Raw genomic sequence first — 15,680 nt, forward strand, 5'->3', positions numbered from 1 at the left:
CACCTGAATTGCCTGGGGAAGGAAAACCCCACGTCTGGCGTCAGAAGTGTTGTGACTATGGCAGTAAAGGGGATTCACAGGAGAACTGGGTGTTGCCCTCCTCAGAGTGGTAACAGAAAGACTCTTGGAATTTCAGGAAAGAAGAAAAAAAACAATCAAGGAGCGCCTGGGTGTGGCTCAATTGTTTAAGCGCCCAACTCTGGATTGCAGAGCAGGTCATGATCCCAGGGTCCTGGGGTAGAGTCCACCCCACCCAGGCTCCGTGCTGAGTGTTGAGCATGGAACCTGCTTGAGATTCTTTCCCTCCCTCCCTCTCTCTCTCTCTCCCCCCACTTCCCCTGTTCATGCTTTCTCTGTGTCTAAAATAAAAAATAAAAAAAGAAGAAGAAACAACTGAAAGAATAAAAATTTGGGGTCTCCTGGCTGGCTCAAGTCAATAGAGCATGTAACTCTTGATCTTGGGTTCATGAGCCGGAGCCCCACGTTGGGGACAGAGTTTACTTTAAACAAATAATAAAATTTTAAAACATGGGTATACAATAGACTTTTTTTTTTCTTCTTGAGTTTTCCATATTACGTTTGATGGTTAAAGCAGAAAATAGAATACTATGGTTCTAAACGTAGGTGGAGTAAATTTAAACACAATTACAGAAACAGGGGAAGGGAAGAGATTGAAAGGGAAGGGAAGGGATTTAAAGTTTCTACACTTGCAAGTGATTAAACGTCAACACCAGCAGACTGGTGAGGAGTGGCATTCGCACAGCGTAACACCGATACAGTGACTACTAAAACAGCCATACAAAAAGGTTTAAAAAGAGGATTTCTAGAGTCAAAAAGAACAGGGTTTGTCCATGTTCCTCTACTTTCTAGCTGTGTGACTCTAGTCAAGTACTTAACTGCTCTGTAAAATGAAGTTAATAACACTCATTTTGGACAAATCAAAGTTAATATATATTAGCTTTAATTATTATAGCAATTATTATTTGGCATATTATTTTTGCTTAGGTCAGGCTATAAGCCCTGTCTTCCTAGTCCATTTGCTTTTGCTAATTTTATTTTATTTTATTTTATTTTATTTTATTTTATTTATTTATTTATTTATTTATTTTATTTATTTATTTTTAACATTTTTATTTATTTTTGAGACAGGGAGAGACAGAGCATGAACAGGGGAGGGGCAGAGAGAGAGGGAGACGCAGAATCTGAAACAGGATCCAGGCTGAGTGGTCAGCACAGAGCCCGACGCGGGGCTCGAACTCACGGACCGCGAGATCATGACCTGAGCCAAAGTGGGAAACTTAACCAACTGAGCCACCGAGGTACCCCTGCTTTTGCTAGTTTAAATGAATATTTAAAGCAGTCTTGAACTAAAATATGTACGCGCGGCTCCTCTCACAGTGACTGGTATATACCACGTGCTCAATAAATTAAAGGTGTAGTTCTTTATTATTTGTAAATAAAGAAGGTTGACCTTTCCTTTAAAAAGAAAGTGACATTCCAAAATGTGAAGGGCTGAGTCTCTTCTCGGTGCCAGGCAGTACCAGACGTGGCAACCGTGCAAGGCCATTGGGAAGCTCACGTAGCACCTCTCTTTAAATTTGACCACACCGAGCGCTTCATTCCCTGCGCCGCCCTCACTTCTTCCCAGTCCAGTCGGATGTCTGGAACGTCATCTTCCGGCTCCGGATCCTTTCTCAAGGCCCCCGTGGGGGAGGCCACCACGATGGGTAGAGGGCCACATTCCTCCCGGAATTCCACAACATGGAGACTCTTCTTATCAGCCAGTTGTTGGTGGGTTTCCTGGGCAAGACCAAATGGAGAACGCCAAGTTAGGTCCATGAGATACATCTGTAACTTAAAGATCGGGAACTTCCCACGTACCACTTGGGGGACTTACCATTTCAAAGTCGATTCCGGGTAATGTGTTTTGTGGCTACACCACAGTGATTTGGGGTGCATGGCATCATCTCCCCACTCCCAACTGGACTGGAGGAAGGGCGTTGGCCTCTGGTCTCTTGCCTTCCAAACCCTCCCAATTATGTGTCATGCTGTGCCCAAAACTGAACTTGAATCTCATCAAGCCCCTAGCTCTAGCTAACGTTTTACAGGACGTGCAGGGTGAGACCTGCACTGAGGACCACAGGTATTTAGTCAGCACCAGACTGGGAAGCTACAAGACAAACAACCCAGTTTCCTAAAAAATATAATATAATATAATATAATATAATATAATATAATATAATATAATATAAATAAAAACAAATACACACACACACACACACACACACACACACAAGGAAAAAAAGAAGAGGGAAACCTACAGATTAGAAGTGATTTAAAAGACATGGCAAGAATTTACAATCTACAGACCTTTTCTGGAAAACAAATTATGTAACAAACTTCTTTTTAATATAACAAATGGATACATTTCTATGAACACTACCTAGGTAACTCAAGATACTGTGGTACTGTTACTTTTTAGGTATAATAGTACCAACGGGTACTTTTTAATCCTTATCTTTTAGAAATACATACTGAAATATTTACAAATGACACAAAGTGATGTCTGAGGCCTGGTTCAAAATGACTGGGCTGCATGGGGGTGGTACTGAGACACAAAGATTGGCCATGAGCTGTTCACTGCTGACATTGGGTAAGAGGGCCAAGGGGACTCATCATGGACAGTAGCCACAGAAGTCTGGAAAAAGGAAATACAGTTAGTTTATTGGTAGTACATTAAAATACCTGATATGCCAATCTCCTGTTTCCAGACTTTATGGCCATCTTGTACTATTCTCTCTAATCCTACAGAAGTTTGAAATTAGAAAAAAGATGAGCTGCTTCATAAAAACAAAATAATTTAAATTGGTAGATCTTATAATCAATGGCATGTTGCTTAAATTGGTGACATTCTTTTTCTTTTTGAATAGCACACTAAATAATGCAACATTTTACAGCTGACAGCATCTTAGAAGAGATGATACCTGGTAATCATATCAGAAAATCCAAAGTACTAACTTAAAACAAAAATATTATATAAAAGAACAAGTCTACTTGATCATAAATATGACCTATCTAAAACCAATACCGTAGCTACATCAAAAAATTAAACGTCTAACAGTTTGAATTTGAAAGTGCTTTTTATTTTTTAATTTTTTTTAATGTTTATTCATTTTTGAGAGAGAGAGAGAGAGAGAGAGAGACAGAACTCGAGCAGGAGAGGGGCAGAGAGAGAAGCAGACAGAGGATCTGAAGCAGGCTCCAGGCTCTGAGCTGTCAGCACAGAGCTGGAGGCGGGGCTCAAACACACAAAACGCAAGATCATGACCTGAGCTGAAGTCAGATACTTAACCGACTGAGCCACCCAGACCCTCCTAGAAGTGTTTTTGAAGCATATTTTAGACAGTAACAACACACACACACAGACACACACACACACACACACACACACACCTGTTCAAAAAGGATCTCTTCACCTAAAATTTTTCTTTTTTTTTCATTTTATTTATTTCAAAGAGAGACTGAGAGTGGGGAAAGAGGGGCAGAAGGAAGGAGGGAGAGGGAGAAGGAAAGGGGGAGGGGAAGGAGAGAGGGGAGGGAGGGAGGGAGAGAGAGAGAGAGAGAGAGAGAGAGAGGAGAGAGAATCCCAAGCAGGCTCCATGCTCAGTGCAGAGCACAGGGCTTGATCCCACACCGTGGGATCATGACCTAAGCTGAAGTCAAGAGTTGGATGCTCAACTGACTGAACCACCCAGGCACCTCTAAAGCTTTTTCTTCTAATTAACTTTCCTATTTTAAACAGAGCATGTATAATTAGTCCAGGGACCACTTTATTTAAACCTAGCCATCAGACTTTCTTTTTTTTTTTTAATGTTCATTTATTTTTGAGAGAGAGACATACAGCGAACAGGGGAGGGGCAGAGAGAGAGAGGAAGACAAGAGAATCCGAACAGGTTCCAGGCTCTGAACTGTCAGCACAGAGCCTGACATGGGGCTCAAATTCACGAGCCATGAGATCATGAATTGAGCCGACGTCAGACGCTTAACCGACTGAGCCACCTAGGCACCCCTGGCCATCACACTTTTAAGTGTCAGGAAGCCTGTCAAAGTCCTTAATAGCTCAGCAAGTGGAGTCTCTTGAACCTGGCTGTCTTTTCTGCTCATCCAGCTCCGCTAAGGTCTACCCTTAGCTAAGGACCCTTCCCCTCCGCTAAGGTCCATCCCTTCAAGAACACGCAATCCCTCGGAGCAGGTAAGAGGGCAACCTAGGAGGAGGGGCCTCTTCACTGGGGAGTAGAGTGATTGCAAGCCTAGCCCAGGCTGAGTGGGCAGGCTGGGTAGCGGCCCAGGGCTTTCAGCTCTGCAGAGAAAGAACTTGGCATATTAACATTCATGGTTCCTACTAACGCAGGTGTCTGTCTAAACGACCTACGCAGGTAACTTGAAAACCGCCTGTGCTTCTACTGAAGACAGCACTCTAGAGTGGAGAGGTACCCTAGAGGCTTCACTCTAGTCCCAATTGAAAGAACTAAATTAGGAAACAGCCTTCCTCTTTTTACTTTACATGTCTATATTGTTAGAGCTATAGAACAAGCATAAATTCTTTTCGTAAAAAAACACAGATTATAATTATTGGCTTTGAAAAATACTAAATTTTGAAACTTCAAAATACCCCTGAAGTATTTTTTAAGGGTAATTTTCATGAACTAATTCTCCAGTTGGATTAACTTTAAACTGATGCAGCCATAGGCAACAAAGAATGCCCAAGTCCCCTGGTGGCCCCAGGCCATCATGGCCTAAATGCACACAATTGAAATACAAACTAGAACTTCTGTTTCAGAGCCTAGGGAAAGGTTACCTGGTGGGAGAGCCCACGGAAGAGGCCTCGTGTGAGGTTGAGCATGTTGACGGACCCAGAGACCTTGGCATACATGTCTTTAATGCCAATGAGCCGGCAGATGGTGATGATGGCCCGATGGCAGCGGAGGCCGTAGCCTAGAAAAGGAAAAACGCAGTCACCCTGCTGGCCTTCACACAGCTTTGGGCTCTGGGCTTAGGAGGCCCTGATTCATATTATGGCTTCATCGCTTCCCTGGACAGCTTCCTTAATTTCCATAACGACACTGATTTAAATGAGATGTTATAAAGACTAAAAAAACAATATATATAAATTTCTTAAACATGTGAGCAAAAAAACAGGAATATTATAAAGATTAACAGAAATGTGTGAAAGTTCTAGGCCCCCCACGCCCATGTTGGCTAAGGACAGAAGGACATGTCTATTCTCCCCCTCCTCAATTGCTCATTTGCACTGAGCAGAGATACCTATTTCCTCTTCCAGGAAGAACTCCTCTCTTGGCTTTGGTAATGCACCCTTTCCCCCGCTCCCCACAAAACATAGCATCTTAACTGCTGCTTTCAGGCACTTAGTGGAATTTGTTTATCTGATGCTTCCCCTCACTAGAATGTGGGCTCTGTGAAGGCTAGGATATTGTTTGTTTCTACTGTATCCCCAGACCCTAAATCAATAGCCAGCAAATGCAGGCAGCAGTGAGAGAAAGACACCCCAAATTTAGACTCATTTTGATTAGCCAGACATGAAACTTAGCACATGCCTCCCTGCTTTAAGGCAGAGGATCTACTCTAGATATTACATGTTACTGTCTAATTTCCAATTTTTTTTAATGTTTATTTTTGAGAGAGAGAGAGACAGACAGAGCATGAGCAGGAGAGGGGTAGATAGAGAGGGACACAGAATCTGAAGCAGGCTCCAGGCTGAGCTGTCAGCACAGAGCCCTTTGCGGGGCTTGAACTCATGAACCACGAGATCATGACCTGAGCTGAAGTCGAATGCTCAACCGACTGAGCCACCCAGGTGCCCCTCTAATTTCCAATTTTCAATGGTAATTCAACATATGTGTGTAAAAACTACATTCGGATACAAGCAACTAACATTCCATCCCTTCTACTTGAAAGAGCCAATTAAAGTGGACCCCATAGCTATGGCAGATCACATAAGAACTGGAGACCTCAGAGGGTAGCTAAGACAGGCAACAACGGGGTGGTCTGTTCTTCCGTGCGCGGAGTTATACACATAGAACATGCGTCCACGTGTGAACAAATGTATGCACGCGTAGATGTGTATAGATGCACACACACCTGCAGACTGGTGCCCATGCAAGGCAGATCCTTGGAAGGGCCTAGAAGGCAGACTCTAACCTGCTACCGCTCACTGAATGATCCTAGGCCAGAACCTCCCTTGCCCTCCACACCTATGTGGCAGAGCTGATGGCGAGCTCCCAAGGGAAGGTGTGAATACCGCACAGCACCTGGACCATACACGGCCCTCCCCAAATGGTAGCCAGTTGTGTACATATACAAATACCCATATAATAGTGGTCATAGTCCCATGGGAATTATTTGGATGTACTTTGACTGTGAAGTCTTTCAGGTACACACTGTATCAAAAACTCCTTGTTTAATGAAAGTGTGTGTGTGTGTGTGTGTGTGTGTGTGTGTGTGTGTGTGTGTTAAGATAGGAAATGCTTACCAGCAGAAGACAGGAAAAAATAAAGATTGGAGCAGAAATTAATGCTATCGAAACCAAAAAAACAGCAGAAATCAATGAAACCAGAAGCTGGTCCTTTGGAAGAATTAACAAAATTGATAAACCACTAGACAGTTGGATCAGAAAGGAAAGGACCCAAATAAATAAAATCAAGAATGAAAGAGGAGAGATCACAACCAACACAGCAGAAATAAAAACAATAATAAGAGAATATTATGAGCAATTATATACCAATAAAATGGGCAATCTGGAAGAAATGAACAAACTCCTAGAAACATACACACTACCAAAGCTGAAACAGGAAGAAATAGAAAATTTGAACAGACCCATAACCAGTAAAAAAATCTAATTAGTAATCAAAAATCTCCCAAATACAAGAGTCCAGGGCCAGATGGCTTTCCAGGGGAATTCTACCAAACATTTAAGGAAGAGTTAACACTTATTCTCTTGAAGCTGTTCAAAAAAATAAAAATGGAAGGAAAACTTCCAGACTTTTTCTATGAGGCCAGCATTACCTTGATTCCAAAACCAGACAGAAACCCCGCTAAAAAGGAGAACTATAGACCAATTTCCCTGATGAACACGGATGCAAGATAGGAAATGTTTAGCAGTGCTGTGTGAGGAATCAGACACCATGCTGCAGCCAAGGAAGAAGTGTCCCATGACTAAATAAGTTTGAAAACGCTACATTCTCTATCCCCCTCTGGGGGATTCACATTGCACAGTAGTGCATTAAAGACTGTAACAATCAGGGGCGCCTGGGTGGCTCAGTCGGTTAAGTGGCCGACTTCGGCTCGGGTCACGATCTCGTGGTCCATGAGTTCGAGCCCCGCGTCAGGCTCTGTGCTGACAGCTCAGAGCCTGGAGCCTGTTTCAGATTCTGTGTCTCCCTCTCCCTCTGACCCTCCCCCGTTCATGCTCTGTCTCTCTCTGTCTCAAAAATAAACGTTAAAAAATTTAAAAAAAAAGACTGTGACAATCACAAAGATGTACAAACATTTTTTTTTTTTTTTACTTTCCTTTATCGTTTTCCCACATGACACTCTTTCTGGAGTTCACACTTATTAGTATCTGCTCATAGAAATAGTGATGCACAGGAACATAGTTTAGGAAATGCTGTCTATAATGTATATTTATGTTTTATAAATTTGTATTTATATTTAATTTTTATATTAATTATAATATATATTTATAAAATATTTTATAAATATAAAATAATTTATAAAAATTTATAATTTATAAAAAATATATAATTTATTAAAAATTACAAAATAATTATAATTAATTATAAATATAATTAAATTATATTTAATTTATATTTAATTTGTATTTTAAAATTATGTATATAAATATACATAAATGTATATTTATGCTGTCTAAATGTATATTTAACCTCAATGCACAGGGAATGTGTTCAACTAGACAGAAACCTGAAAGATACAGCTTGAGGGGACAGGGAAGATAAAAAAGGTAACTTCGGCAATTAATGAAAACTGTAGCTATCTTTCAAAAATCATTTGGATATAAATGTATCTAAACCAACGCTGTTCAACAGAAATAGGACATAAGCCATATATGCAAGCCATACATGGAATTTCAAATTTTCTCACTGATACATTTCAAACAAAAAGGTAAAATTATTTTTAGTAATATATTGTATTAACCTAATATATCCAAAACACTATCATTTCCACATGTAATCAATACAATAATTTTGAGATATTTTACGTTCTTTTTTTTTTTCATACTAAGCCTTTGTACTTCACAGATCTCAGTAGCCACATTTCAAGTGCTCAATAGCCACTCAGGGTAGCAGCTATCATAGGAATAGTGCAAGTATGAGCTTGATGTCTAAGTGTTCAATTTAATACTTTTTCTAATAATAAATAAAGGTTTTTATTAGGCATATGAATGACTGTGATTTTAAAGCAGAAGGTAAGTTCACTTAAAAATAGGCAGGTTCTCTTGGTGCACAATTAGTACTGAATTTGATGTTTTTTCCTCCTGATTGATTTCCACGTCCTAGCTTTGACAAGAAAAATTTAGGTGTCTTATTCTTTTTCTGATCCAAACTTTTTTTTTTAATTTTTTTTTTTTTTAATGTTTATTTACTTCTGAGACAGAGAGAGACAGAGCATGAGTGGGGAAGGGGCAGAGAGAGAGGGAGACACAGAATCCGATGCAGGCTCCAGGCTCTGAGCTGTCAGCACAGAGCCCGAGGCGGGGCTCGAACTCACAAACCGTGAGATCACGACCTGAGCTGAAGTCGGTCACTCAACCGACCGAGCCACCCAGGCGCCCCTGATCCAAACTTTTAAAGATATGCCTAGAGGGGCACGCACCTGGGTGGCTCAGTCGGTTAAGCATCTGACTCTTGATCTCAACTCAGGTCATGATCTCACAGTCTCTGAGTCCGAGCCCCGAATCAAGGTCTGGGCTGATGGCGCAAAGCCTGCTTGGGATTCCGTCTCTCCCTCTCTCTGCCCCTCTCCTACTTGTTCTCTCTCTCTCTCAAAATAAATAAATAAATAAACTGTAAAAATAATAAATAAATAAAGATAGAGGTGCCTAGGTGGCTCAGTCAGGTAAGTGTCCGACTTTGGCTCAGGTCACGATCTCATGGTTCGTGAGTTCAAGCCCCACATCAGGCTCTGTGCTCACAGCTCAGAGCCTGAAGCCTGCTTCGGATTCTGTCTCCCTCTCTTTCTCTGCCGCTCCCCTGCTCATGCTCTCTCTCTCCCTCAAAAATAAATAAATGTTAAAAAAAATTTTTTAATAAAAGAAAACAAAATAAAGATATACCAAGAGTATCATTTTTACTGTAGAACCAACCATAGCTAAACAAAATCGAAGTGCTCAAGAATTCTATACCCAAAGTCCACTGGGCATGACTGCCACAGCTCTGTGACCCTGAACTCTGCCTCCTTGCTTGCAACAGGAAGAAAGTCTACCTCTGCTTCCAGAGCTTAGCATAGCACCCAGCTCACAGATGATGTTCAATCAATATTTGACGATGTGAATAAATGACTGGAACTGAAGAAGCTGTAAGTAGGCCATCTAACAGCATCGATGAATTCTCAAGGAGAAATGAATGCTCGCACTTATCCAAACCCAATGATTCATTCCGTTACTATTTCCTATTCAGAGTATGCTCTTCCCACCTAGAATTACCCCTGATACACACCTGTGTTCACAGGAGCCTGAGTGCGCTGACTACATTTTATTTCCCTGGGAGCCTCGGCCTTCTTAAATCAAACTCAGGCCTTTCCATTTTGGTATTTTCAAAATGAGTTCAATACAACTGATCAAAAATACAGGACAGGATGGAATTGTGATAATTATTCTGCTTTATCTTTAACAAATTATAAGAGTGTTTTCGGTTACCTCTGGGTTTTTTCTTCATCTTGATATGCGTCCTTTTAAATGTTAAAGAAATATCGTGGAATACTGGAGGATAAAAACATAAGCATAAGGATTAGGTGTGTAGCTTTAATGCCCTTGCAAATGCCACCACAGAACTAATGCTACCAAAGCAGCCAGCACACATTGGCCAAGGATGAGTGACAAGATTCTGATTTCACTCATCACTAGGGAAGAAAATTTGTTTATGCATTTTATATAATTATTTGTTCCAGAACATGGTAACAAGCAGAGAAACGCGAAGATGGCCTTAGAGATATATTGTCACATATAATGAAACAAGTGTAATCCTACAAATGATTAACACTCACTTGTATGGTCTTCGTACCGTTCTACATAGTGTAAATATTGTACTGCTCTGTTCTTTGCCTGAAAGAAAGAAGGAAAACACTATTCTCAAATCTACTATTGGAATTTACATTTTCTTGGAGATGTTAAAAAATAGCTTGCAGAAAATATTTTATTACTGAAAATTTCCAACTTAAACATTTCATTATATACTCATAAAAAGACTTAATTTAAAAAACTTATGGGGCGCCTGGGTGGCTCAGTCGGTTAAGCGTCCGACTTCAGCTCAGGTCACGATCTCGCGGTCCGTGAGTTCCAGCCCCGCGTCGGGCTCTGGGCTGATGGCTCAGAGCCTGGAGCCTGCTTCTGATTCTGTGTCTCCCTCTCTCTCTGACCCTCCCCCGTTCATGCTCTGTCTCTCTCTGTCTCAAAAATAAATAAATTAAAAAAAAAAAAAAACATTTAAAAAATAAAAAAAATTAGGGGCGCCTGGGTGGCGCAGTCGGTTGAGCGTCCGACTTCAACCAGGTCACGATCTCGCGGTCCGTGAGTTCAAGCCCCGCGTCAGGCTCTGGGCTGATGGCTCGGAGCCTGGAGCCTGTTTCCGATTCTGTGTCTCCCTCTCTCTCTGCCCCTCCCCCGTTCATGCTCTGTCTCTCTCTGTCCCAAAAATAAATAAACGTTAAAAAAAAAAATTAAAAAAAAAACAAATAAGTAAAAAAAAAAAATAAAAAAAATTTAAAAAAAAAAACTTATGGGGCGCCTGGGTGGTTCAGTCGGTTAAGCAGCCGACTTCGGCTCAGGTCATGATCTCACGGTCCGTGGGTTCGAGCCCCGCGTCAGGCTCTGTGCTGACAGCTCAGGGCCTGGAGCCTGTTTCGGATTCTGTGTCTCCCTCTCTCTGACCCTCCCCCGTTCATGCTCTGTCTCTCTCTGTCTCAAAAATAAATAAACGTTAAAAAAATTAAAAAACGAAACAAAACAAAAAAAACTTATAACCACAGTATCACTATCATATCTAAAAAACATTAACAATAATTCCTTAGTATCTTCGAACATTCTGTCAGAGTTCAAGCCTTCCCAGCTGTCTCATACTTTTGGGAAGCAATCACAAGTCTGCTAAAAATGACGCAAAAGAAAACAGGTACTGCTTAGGCTATGTATGAGTTAAGTAACTGTTGACAGTAAGCCTCCGGGGAGGGTTCTTATTTTTATTATTTTGTGTGTGTGTGTGGTTCTAATGGTACCTAGCACACCGAACTTTTAGTATCAACAAAAGAAAAATGTACATACTTTTCTGAAAGCATCTGCTCGTTCAGTGGCTTTCCCAATGGCAAAACCTTAAAAAAGAAAAATGACAAATAAAAAAAGGGGCATAAATTTGGCACATACTGTATTTCACTACATTTTAAGTTTCAGTTCCTACAATATTTAGTAGCATTTCATTTGTCTTCTGCCCACAGAAAACCTGCTATCCAAAACAAACCATAAAACATGAGGCTACTGAGATGTGCCTATCTGTTTTGGGGCATTTTGGAAAGATTACATTTGAAAGTATCTATGAAATCCAAGGTTAGGTGTATAACATTACCTTTTGTAAGTCTCTAGATAAAACGAAATATACTTAAACGAAAACTAATCATGCTCTAAACTAATAAGATAAATGGTTTTGAACATTTTAAAAAATAGATTAAAATAACCAGAAAGGTTGGGGAAAAATATACACTGCTATAGAGAAAAACCATGACTTCGCTGGAACTTACAAATGCAATTCAAATTTCAATTAACCGGGAAATAAAATCAACAATTCTTAAGTTTGTGAATGCTTAACCCTATAAAATGAAATTTATCACAAATTAATGGAAATGCTGCCATTATTTGCTATCACATTAATTCTTTATTTTGAAGAATGTATTTTATTTTTAAATTATATATAAGAAAGTAATATAAAGCAGGGCGCCTGGGTTTCTCAGTCAGTTGAGCGTCTGACTCTTGATTTCAGCTCAGATCATGATCTCCCAGTTTGTGAGTCCAAGCCTCGTGTGGGGCTCTACGCTGACAGCACAGAGCCTGCTTGGGGATTCTCTCCCTCTCTCTCTCTGCTCCTTTCCGTCTTGCGCACTCTCTCTCTCTCAAAATAAATCAACTTAAAGACAAAAAGTGTCAGTAGGCAGTTTTCCAATTTTCTCTCCTGTACACGTTCGTGTATACATTTCAAAACCAGATGTTCACTGGGGAAATTTTACAGAGAAGTATAAAGAAGAAAGTTTAAATGACTGGCAAACCTACAGATTAAACATTATTAACCATTTCAGTGTATATCCTTCTAGTCTTTGCATATAAACATACTTTATATTAAAAAAAACAAAACAAAAATTGGGATTGTATTATACAGTCTTATATGAAGTTTTTTTGTTTATTTTTAATTAGCATTATTTCATAAATAATTTTCTAATATATTCTTTAATGGCTACAGCATATTACAATGTGTGGCTATACTTTTTTTTTTTAGAGAAAGAGTGCTCACATGCACACAGGAGAGGGGTGGCAGAGGGAGAGGGAGAAGAAGGGAGGGAGGGAGAGGGAAAGGGGGAGAGAGAGAGAGAAAGACAGAGAAAGACAGAGAGAGAGAGAGAGAGAGAGAGAGAGAATTTTAAGCAGGTTCTATGCCCAGCACAGGGCCTATGGGGCTCAATCTCAGGACTGTGAGGTCATGACCTGAACTGAAATCAAGAGTCAGACACTTAAACTGAGTTACCCAGGCGCCCTGGATATACTCCTTTCATAACTACGCCCCTACTATTGAACATTTAGTGGCTTTCCCTCCCTAATTTTTCATTATACATAAGACAACAGTATCTTAAGCCTTTTAAAATATCCATTGTTCTCATAGAAAAAGGCAGATAGAGGAACTTCTGTTCCTTTTCCCTCCAAGGAATTTTATGTGTTTACCACAAGGTATATGAGCCCAAACCACTTAAAAGGCTTAATCTGTACAAAGGGGCTGGGCACCGGCAAGAACCCGCAGACTCCAGGGCTGAGCCCAGGCCACACCTGTCCTCTGCCCCCACCTCCAGCACCATACACATCACACCCCAGTCACCTGCGGCTCCTCTGCCATTCCCCACAGCGACCAGGACACGGACTGATCTCTTTCTTCCCTCTTTTGCTGTCATGTTGAAAACATTTCTTACCTAAAAGACAAAATGTTTCATATATATTACACCTTAAGGAAATTCTGAAGTAGGGAACTGGACTGAGCCCCTTACACTCACACAGCGCCACCTGAGTAGCTACAACATCCTCTAAGTCATGAGTAGCAACAGCAAACTCTCCAAAGGAAACCTCTCTCTGCAGTTTCTCTAGTGGTAAAATCGAACTTTCCCTTCCTATTTCCTAAGGTTGTTAGAAGGCTGAACGGAGATAACTTTTGAACGGATTAGAAACCATACAACTCGGGGCACCTGGGTGGCTCAGTTGGTTGGGCGGCCGACTACAGCTCAGGTTGTGATCTCGCGGTCTGTGAGTTCGAGCCCCACATCGGGCTCTGTCCTGAGAGCTCAGAGCCTGGAGCCTGCTTCAGATTCTGTGTCTCCTTCTCCCTCTGCCCCTTCCCTGCTTGCTCTCTGTCTCTCTCTCTCTCTCTCTCAAAAATAATAAACAATAAAAAAATTAAAAAAAAAAGAGAAACCATACAACTCAATATACACTATTTTAGTGAATTTCACAAAGGAAGAAAGTTGCTGACCAAACTTTGAAAGAATTTGTAACGGACTTATTATAAGACATATTCCCGGTGATCAGAGATGTTAAAACAAAGAAGATGTGTATCTTAGAAATGAAAATGCAGTCTACAGAAAGAATGAGCACAGGACTGAATCTCTATGCTAAGGTTTAGGCTCACAGGCTCACCGGATAATACAAAATTTAGAAATACCTGCTTACTAGAAACTACAGGAAAATCTGTGTTTTGTTTGTTTGTTTTGTTTTGGTATATTTAAAAGGCCAGGATCTATGAAACTGTTACCTTAAACTGCTTACATGGCAGGTCGCTTCCCAAAAGTAAGGTTAAAGGAAAAGGTCGAGTCCACACCCGTGGACAATCTTACAGGTAATCATCCACATATAAGAATTCTTCAAAGGGATTAACTTCCAAAAGATATAAACTGGGCCCCAAAGACATAAAATGCTTGTAAACATAAACTACCGATATTGATGAAATAATATACATATTCAATCACAAAGTCAATAAATGGTTATTCCAAATGATAGTTAACACCGGCCAAGTATGCAGCACTAGCTCAAAGGGAAGTGGACTATTTTGGTGATTTTCAATCACCCTGGAAAGAGTGACTGAAATTTCCCTGACACAGGCTTCGGTTTCAACGGCCTGCAAACAGCCCAAAAGATTATTTCCCCGTCAAGAGCTGGGCATTCACAGCAACTCAAAGCTTTCTTACCCTGCCCCATGAACTGAGTGCCAGGACAGATTGCTAATGCTGGCTTTAGAAGGGAGGGTTTCAATAGTAATCTCCAAATTCTGTTCTTGACCATACCCCTGAAGTTGCCTTGTCATGAGACCGCAACTGGTAGCCCCCAAAAGAGGGCAGCAGTCAGGACAGCCAGGATCAAGTAACTGAAATTAAAGTTTCGTTATTCCCTTATCCGAACCAGCTCCGTGTCTCAGAAAAAAATCACGCACCAAAGGCTGTTCCTCCCGCTCTACCCACACCAACTTCTCTAAAGGCTCAACTGGGTATGTGATGCAGCACGCCTACCTCCAGTATTCTGGTATCAAAATCATCATATGTTTCTGTGGAGAGAAAAGAAGAAGGCATGTAGATAAACGGATCTCTACAATTAGTGCACGAAAGCATTTCTCAAACCAGGCACCATCACTGATTTTTAAGTGAGAAGGAATCTCAGATCTTTTGGTGTCACTCCCAAGGCCACACCCTAGTCCTCCATGATCACCAGACTGCTCCACCACTAAATTCGTAAAACTCGGCCATCTCCCTGACTGCATCCTCCTACCCCTGCAGCTCTCTCACTCAGCAACTCACAAGGTGGTGGTTCTTGGAGCTCCCCAGCACCACCAGACTCCTGACCCCTTCTTTATTTTCCCTCAGACCCCCTGTCTTCACAGCCTCTGCCACTCAGCCAAGACACCATAAGCCATCACTTCCACCAGACGTTGCAAATAGCCTCAACTTCCTCCCCCTCTTCTCTCCCCACCATACCACCTAGGCCAGAATCAAGGCAACTCCCTGGCCACACCTGACCTACGGGGTGCCGCTGCTAGAGAGAAGTCAAAGCAGAGTACACACGTGAGCCACGAAAAAGTCATGGTCTCCAACTCAGTCAAGTCCTCCCTGCTGCCTGTTGGCCTTTTATGTCTCTTTCC

General features: G+C 41.2%; 1 protein-coding gene across 2 annotated transcripts in view; it reads right to left on the reverse strand.

The window, feature by feature from the left end:
* Positions 1 to 1,430: 1,430 nt before the first annotated feature.
* The window catches only part of MRPS5 (mitochondrial ribosomal protein S5), a 29,220-nt gene continuing 14,970 nt past the window's right edge, over positions 1,431 to 15,680 (reverse strand). For both annotated transcript variants that reach the window (XM_030311162.1, XM_030311163.1), the window contains 7 exons: positions 15,055 to 15,089; positions 13,380 to 13,470; positions 11,570 to 11,616; positions 10,300 to 10,357; positions 9,953 to 10,015; positions 4,859 to 4,995; positions 1,431 to 1,800 (listed from right to left, as the gene is read on the reverse strand). In XM_030311162.1, coding sequence (XP_030167022.1) covers positions 1,576 to 1,800; positions 4,859 to 4,995; positions 9,953 to 10,015; positions 10,300 to 10,357; positions 11,570 to 11,616; positions 13,380 to 13,470; positions 15,055 to 15,089 — 656 coding nt within the window. In that variant the 3' untranslated portion in view covers positions 1,431 to 1,575. The remainder of the gene's footprint in view (positions 1,801 to 4,858; positions 4,996 to 9,952; positions 10,016 to 10,299; positions 10,358 to 11,569; positions 11,617 to 13,379; positions 13,471 to 15,054; positions 15,090 to 15,680) is intronic.

This window comes from Lynx canadensis, chromosome A3 (genome assembly GCF_007474595.2).
Source record: "Lynx canadensis isolate LIC74 chromosome A3, mLynCan4.pri.v2, whole genome shotgun sequence".
NCBI lineage: Eukaryota > Metazoa > Chordata > Mammalia > Carnivora > Felidae > Lynx > Lynx canadensis.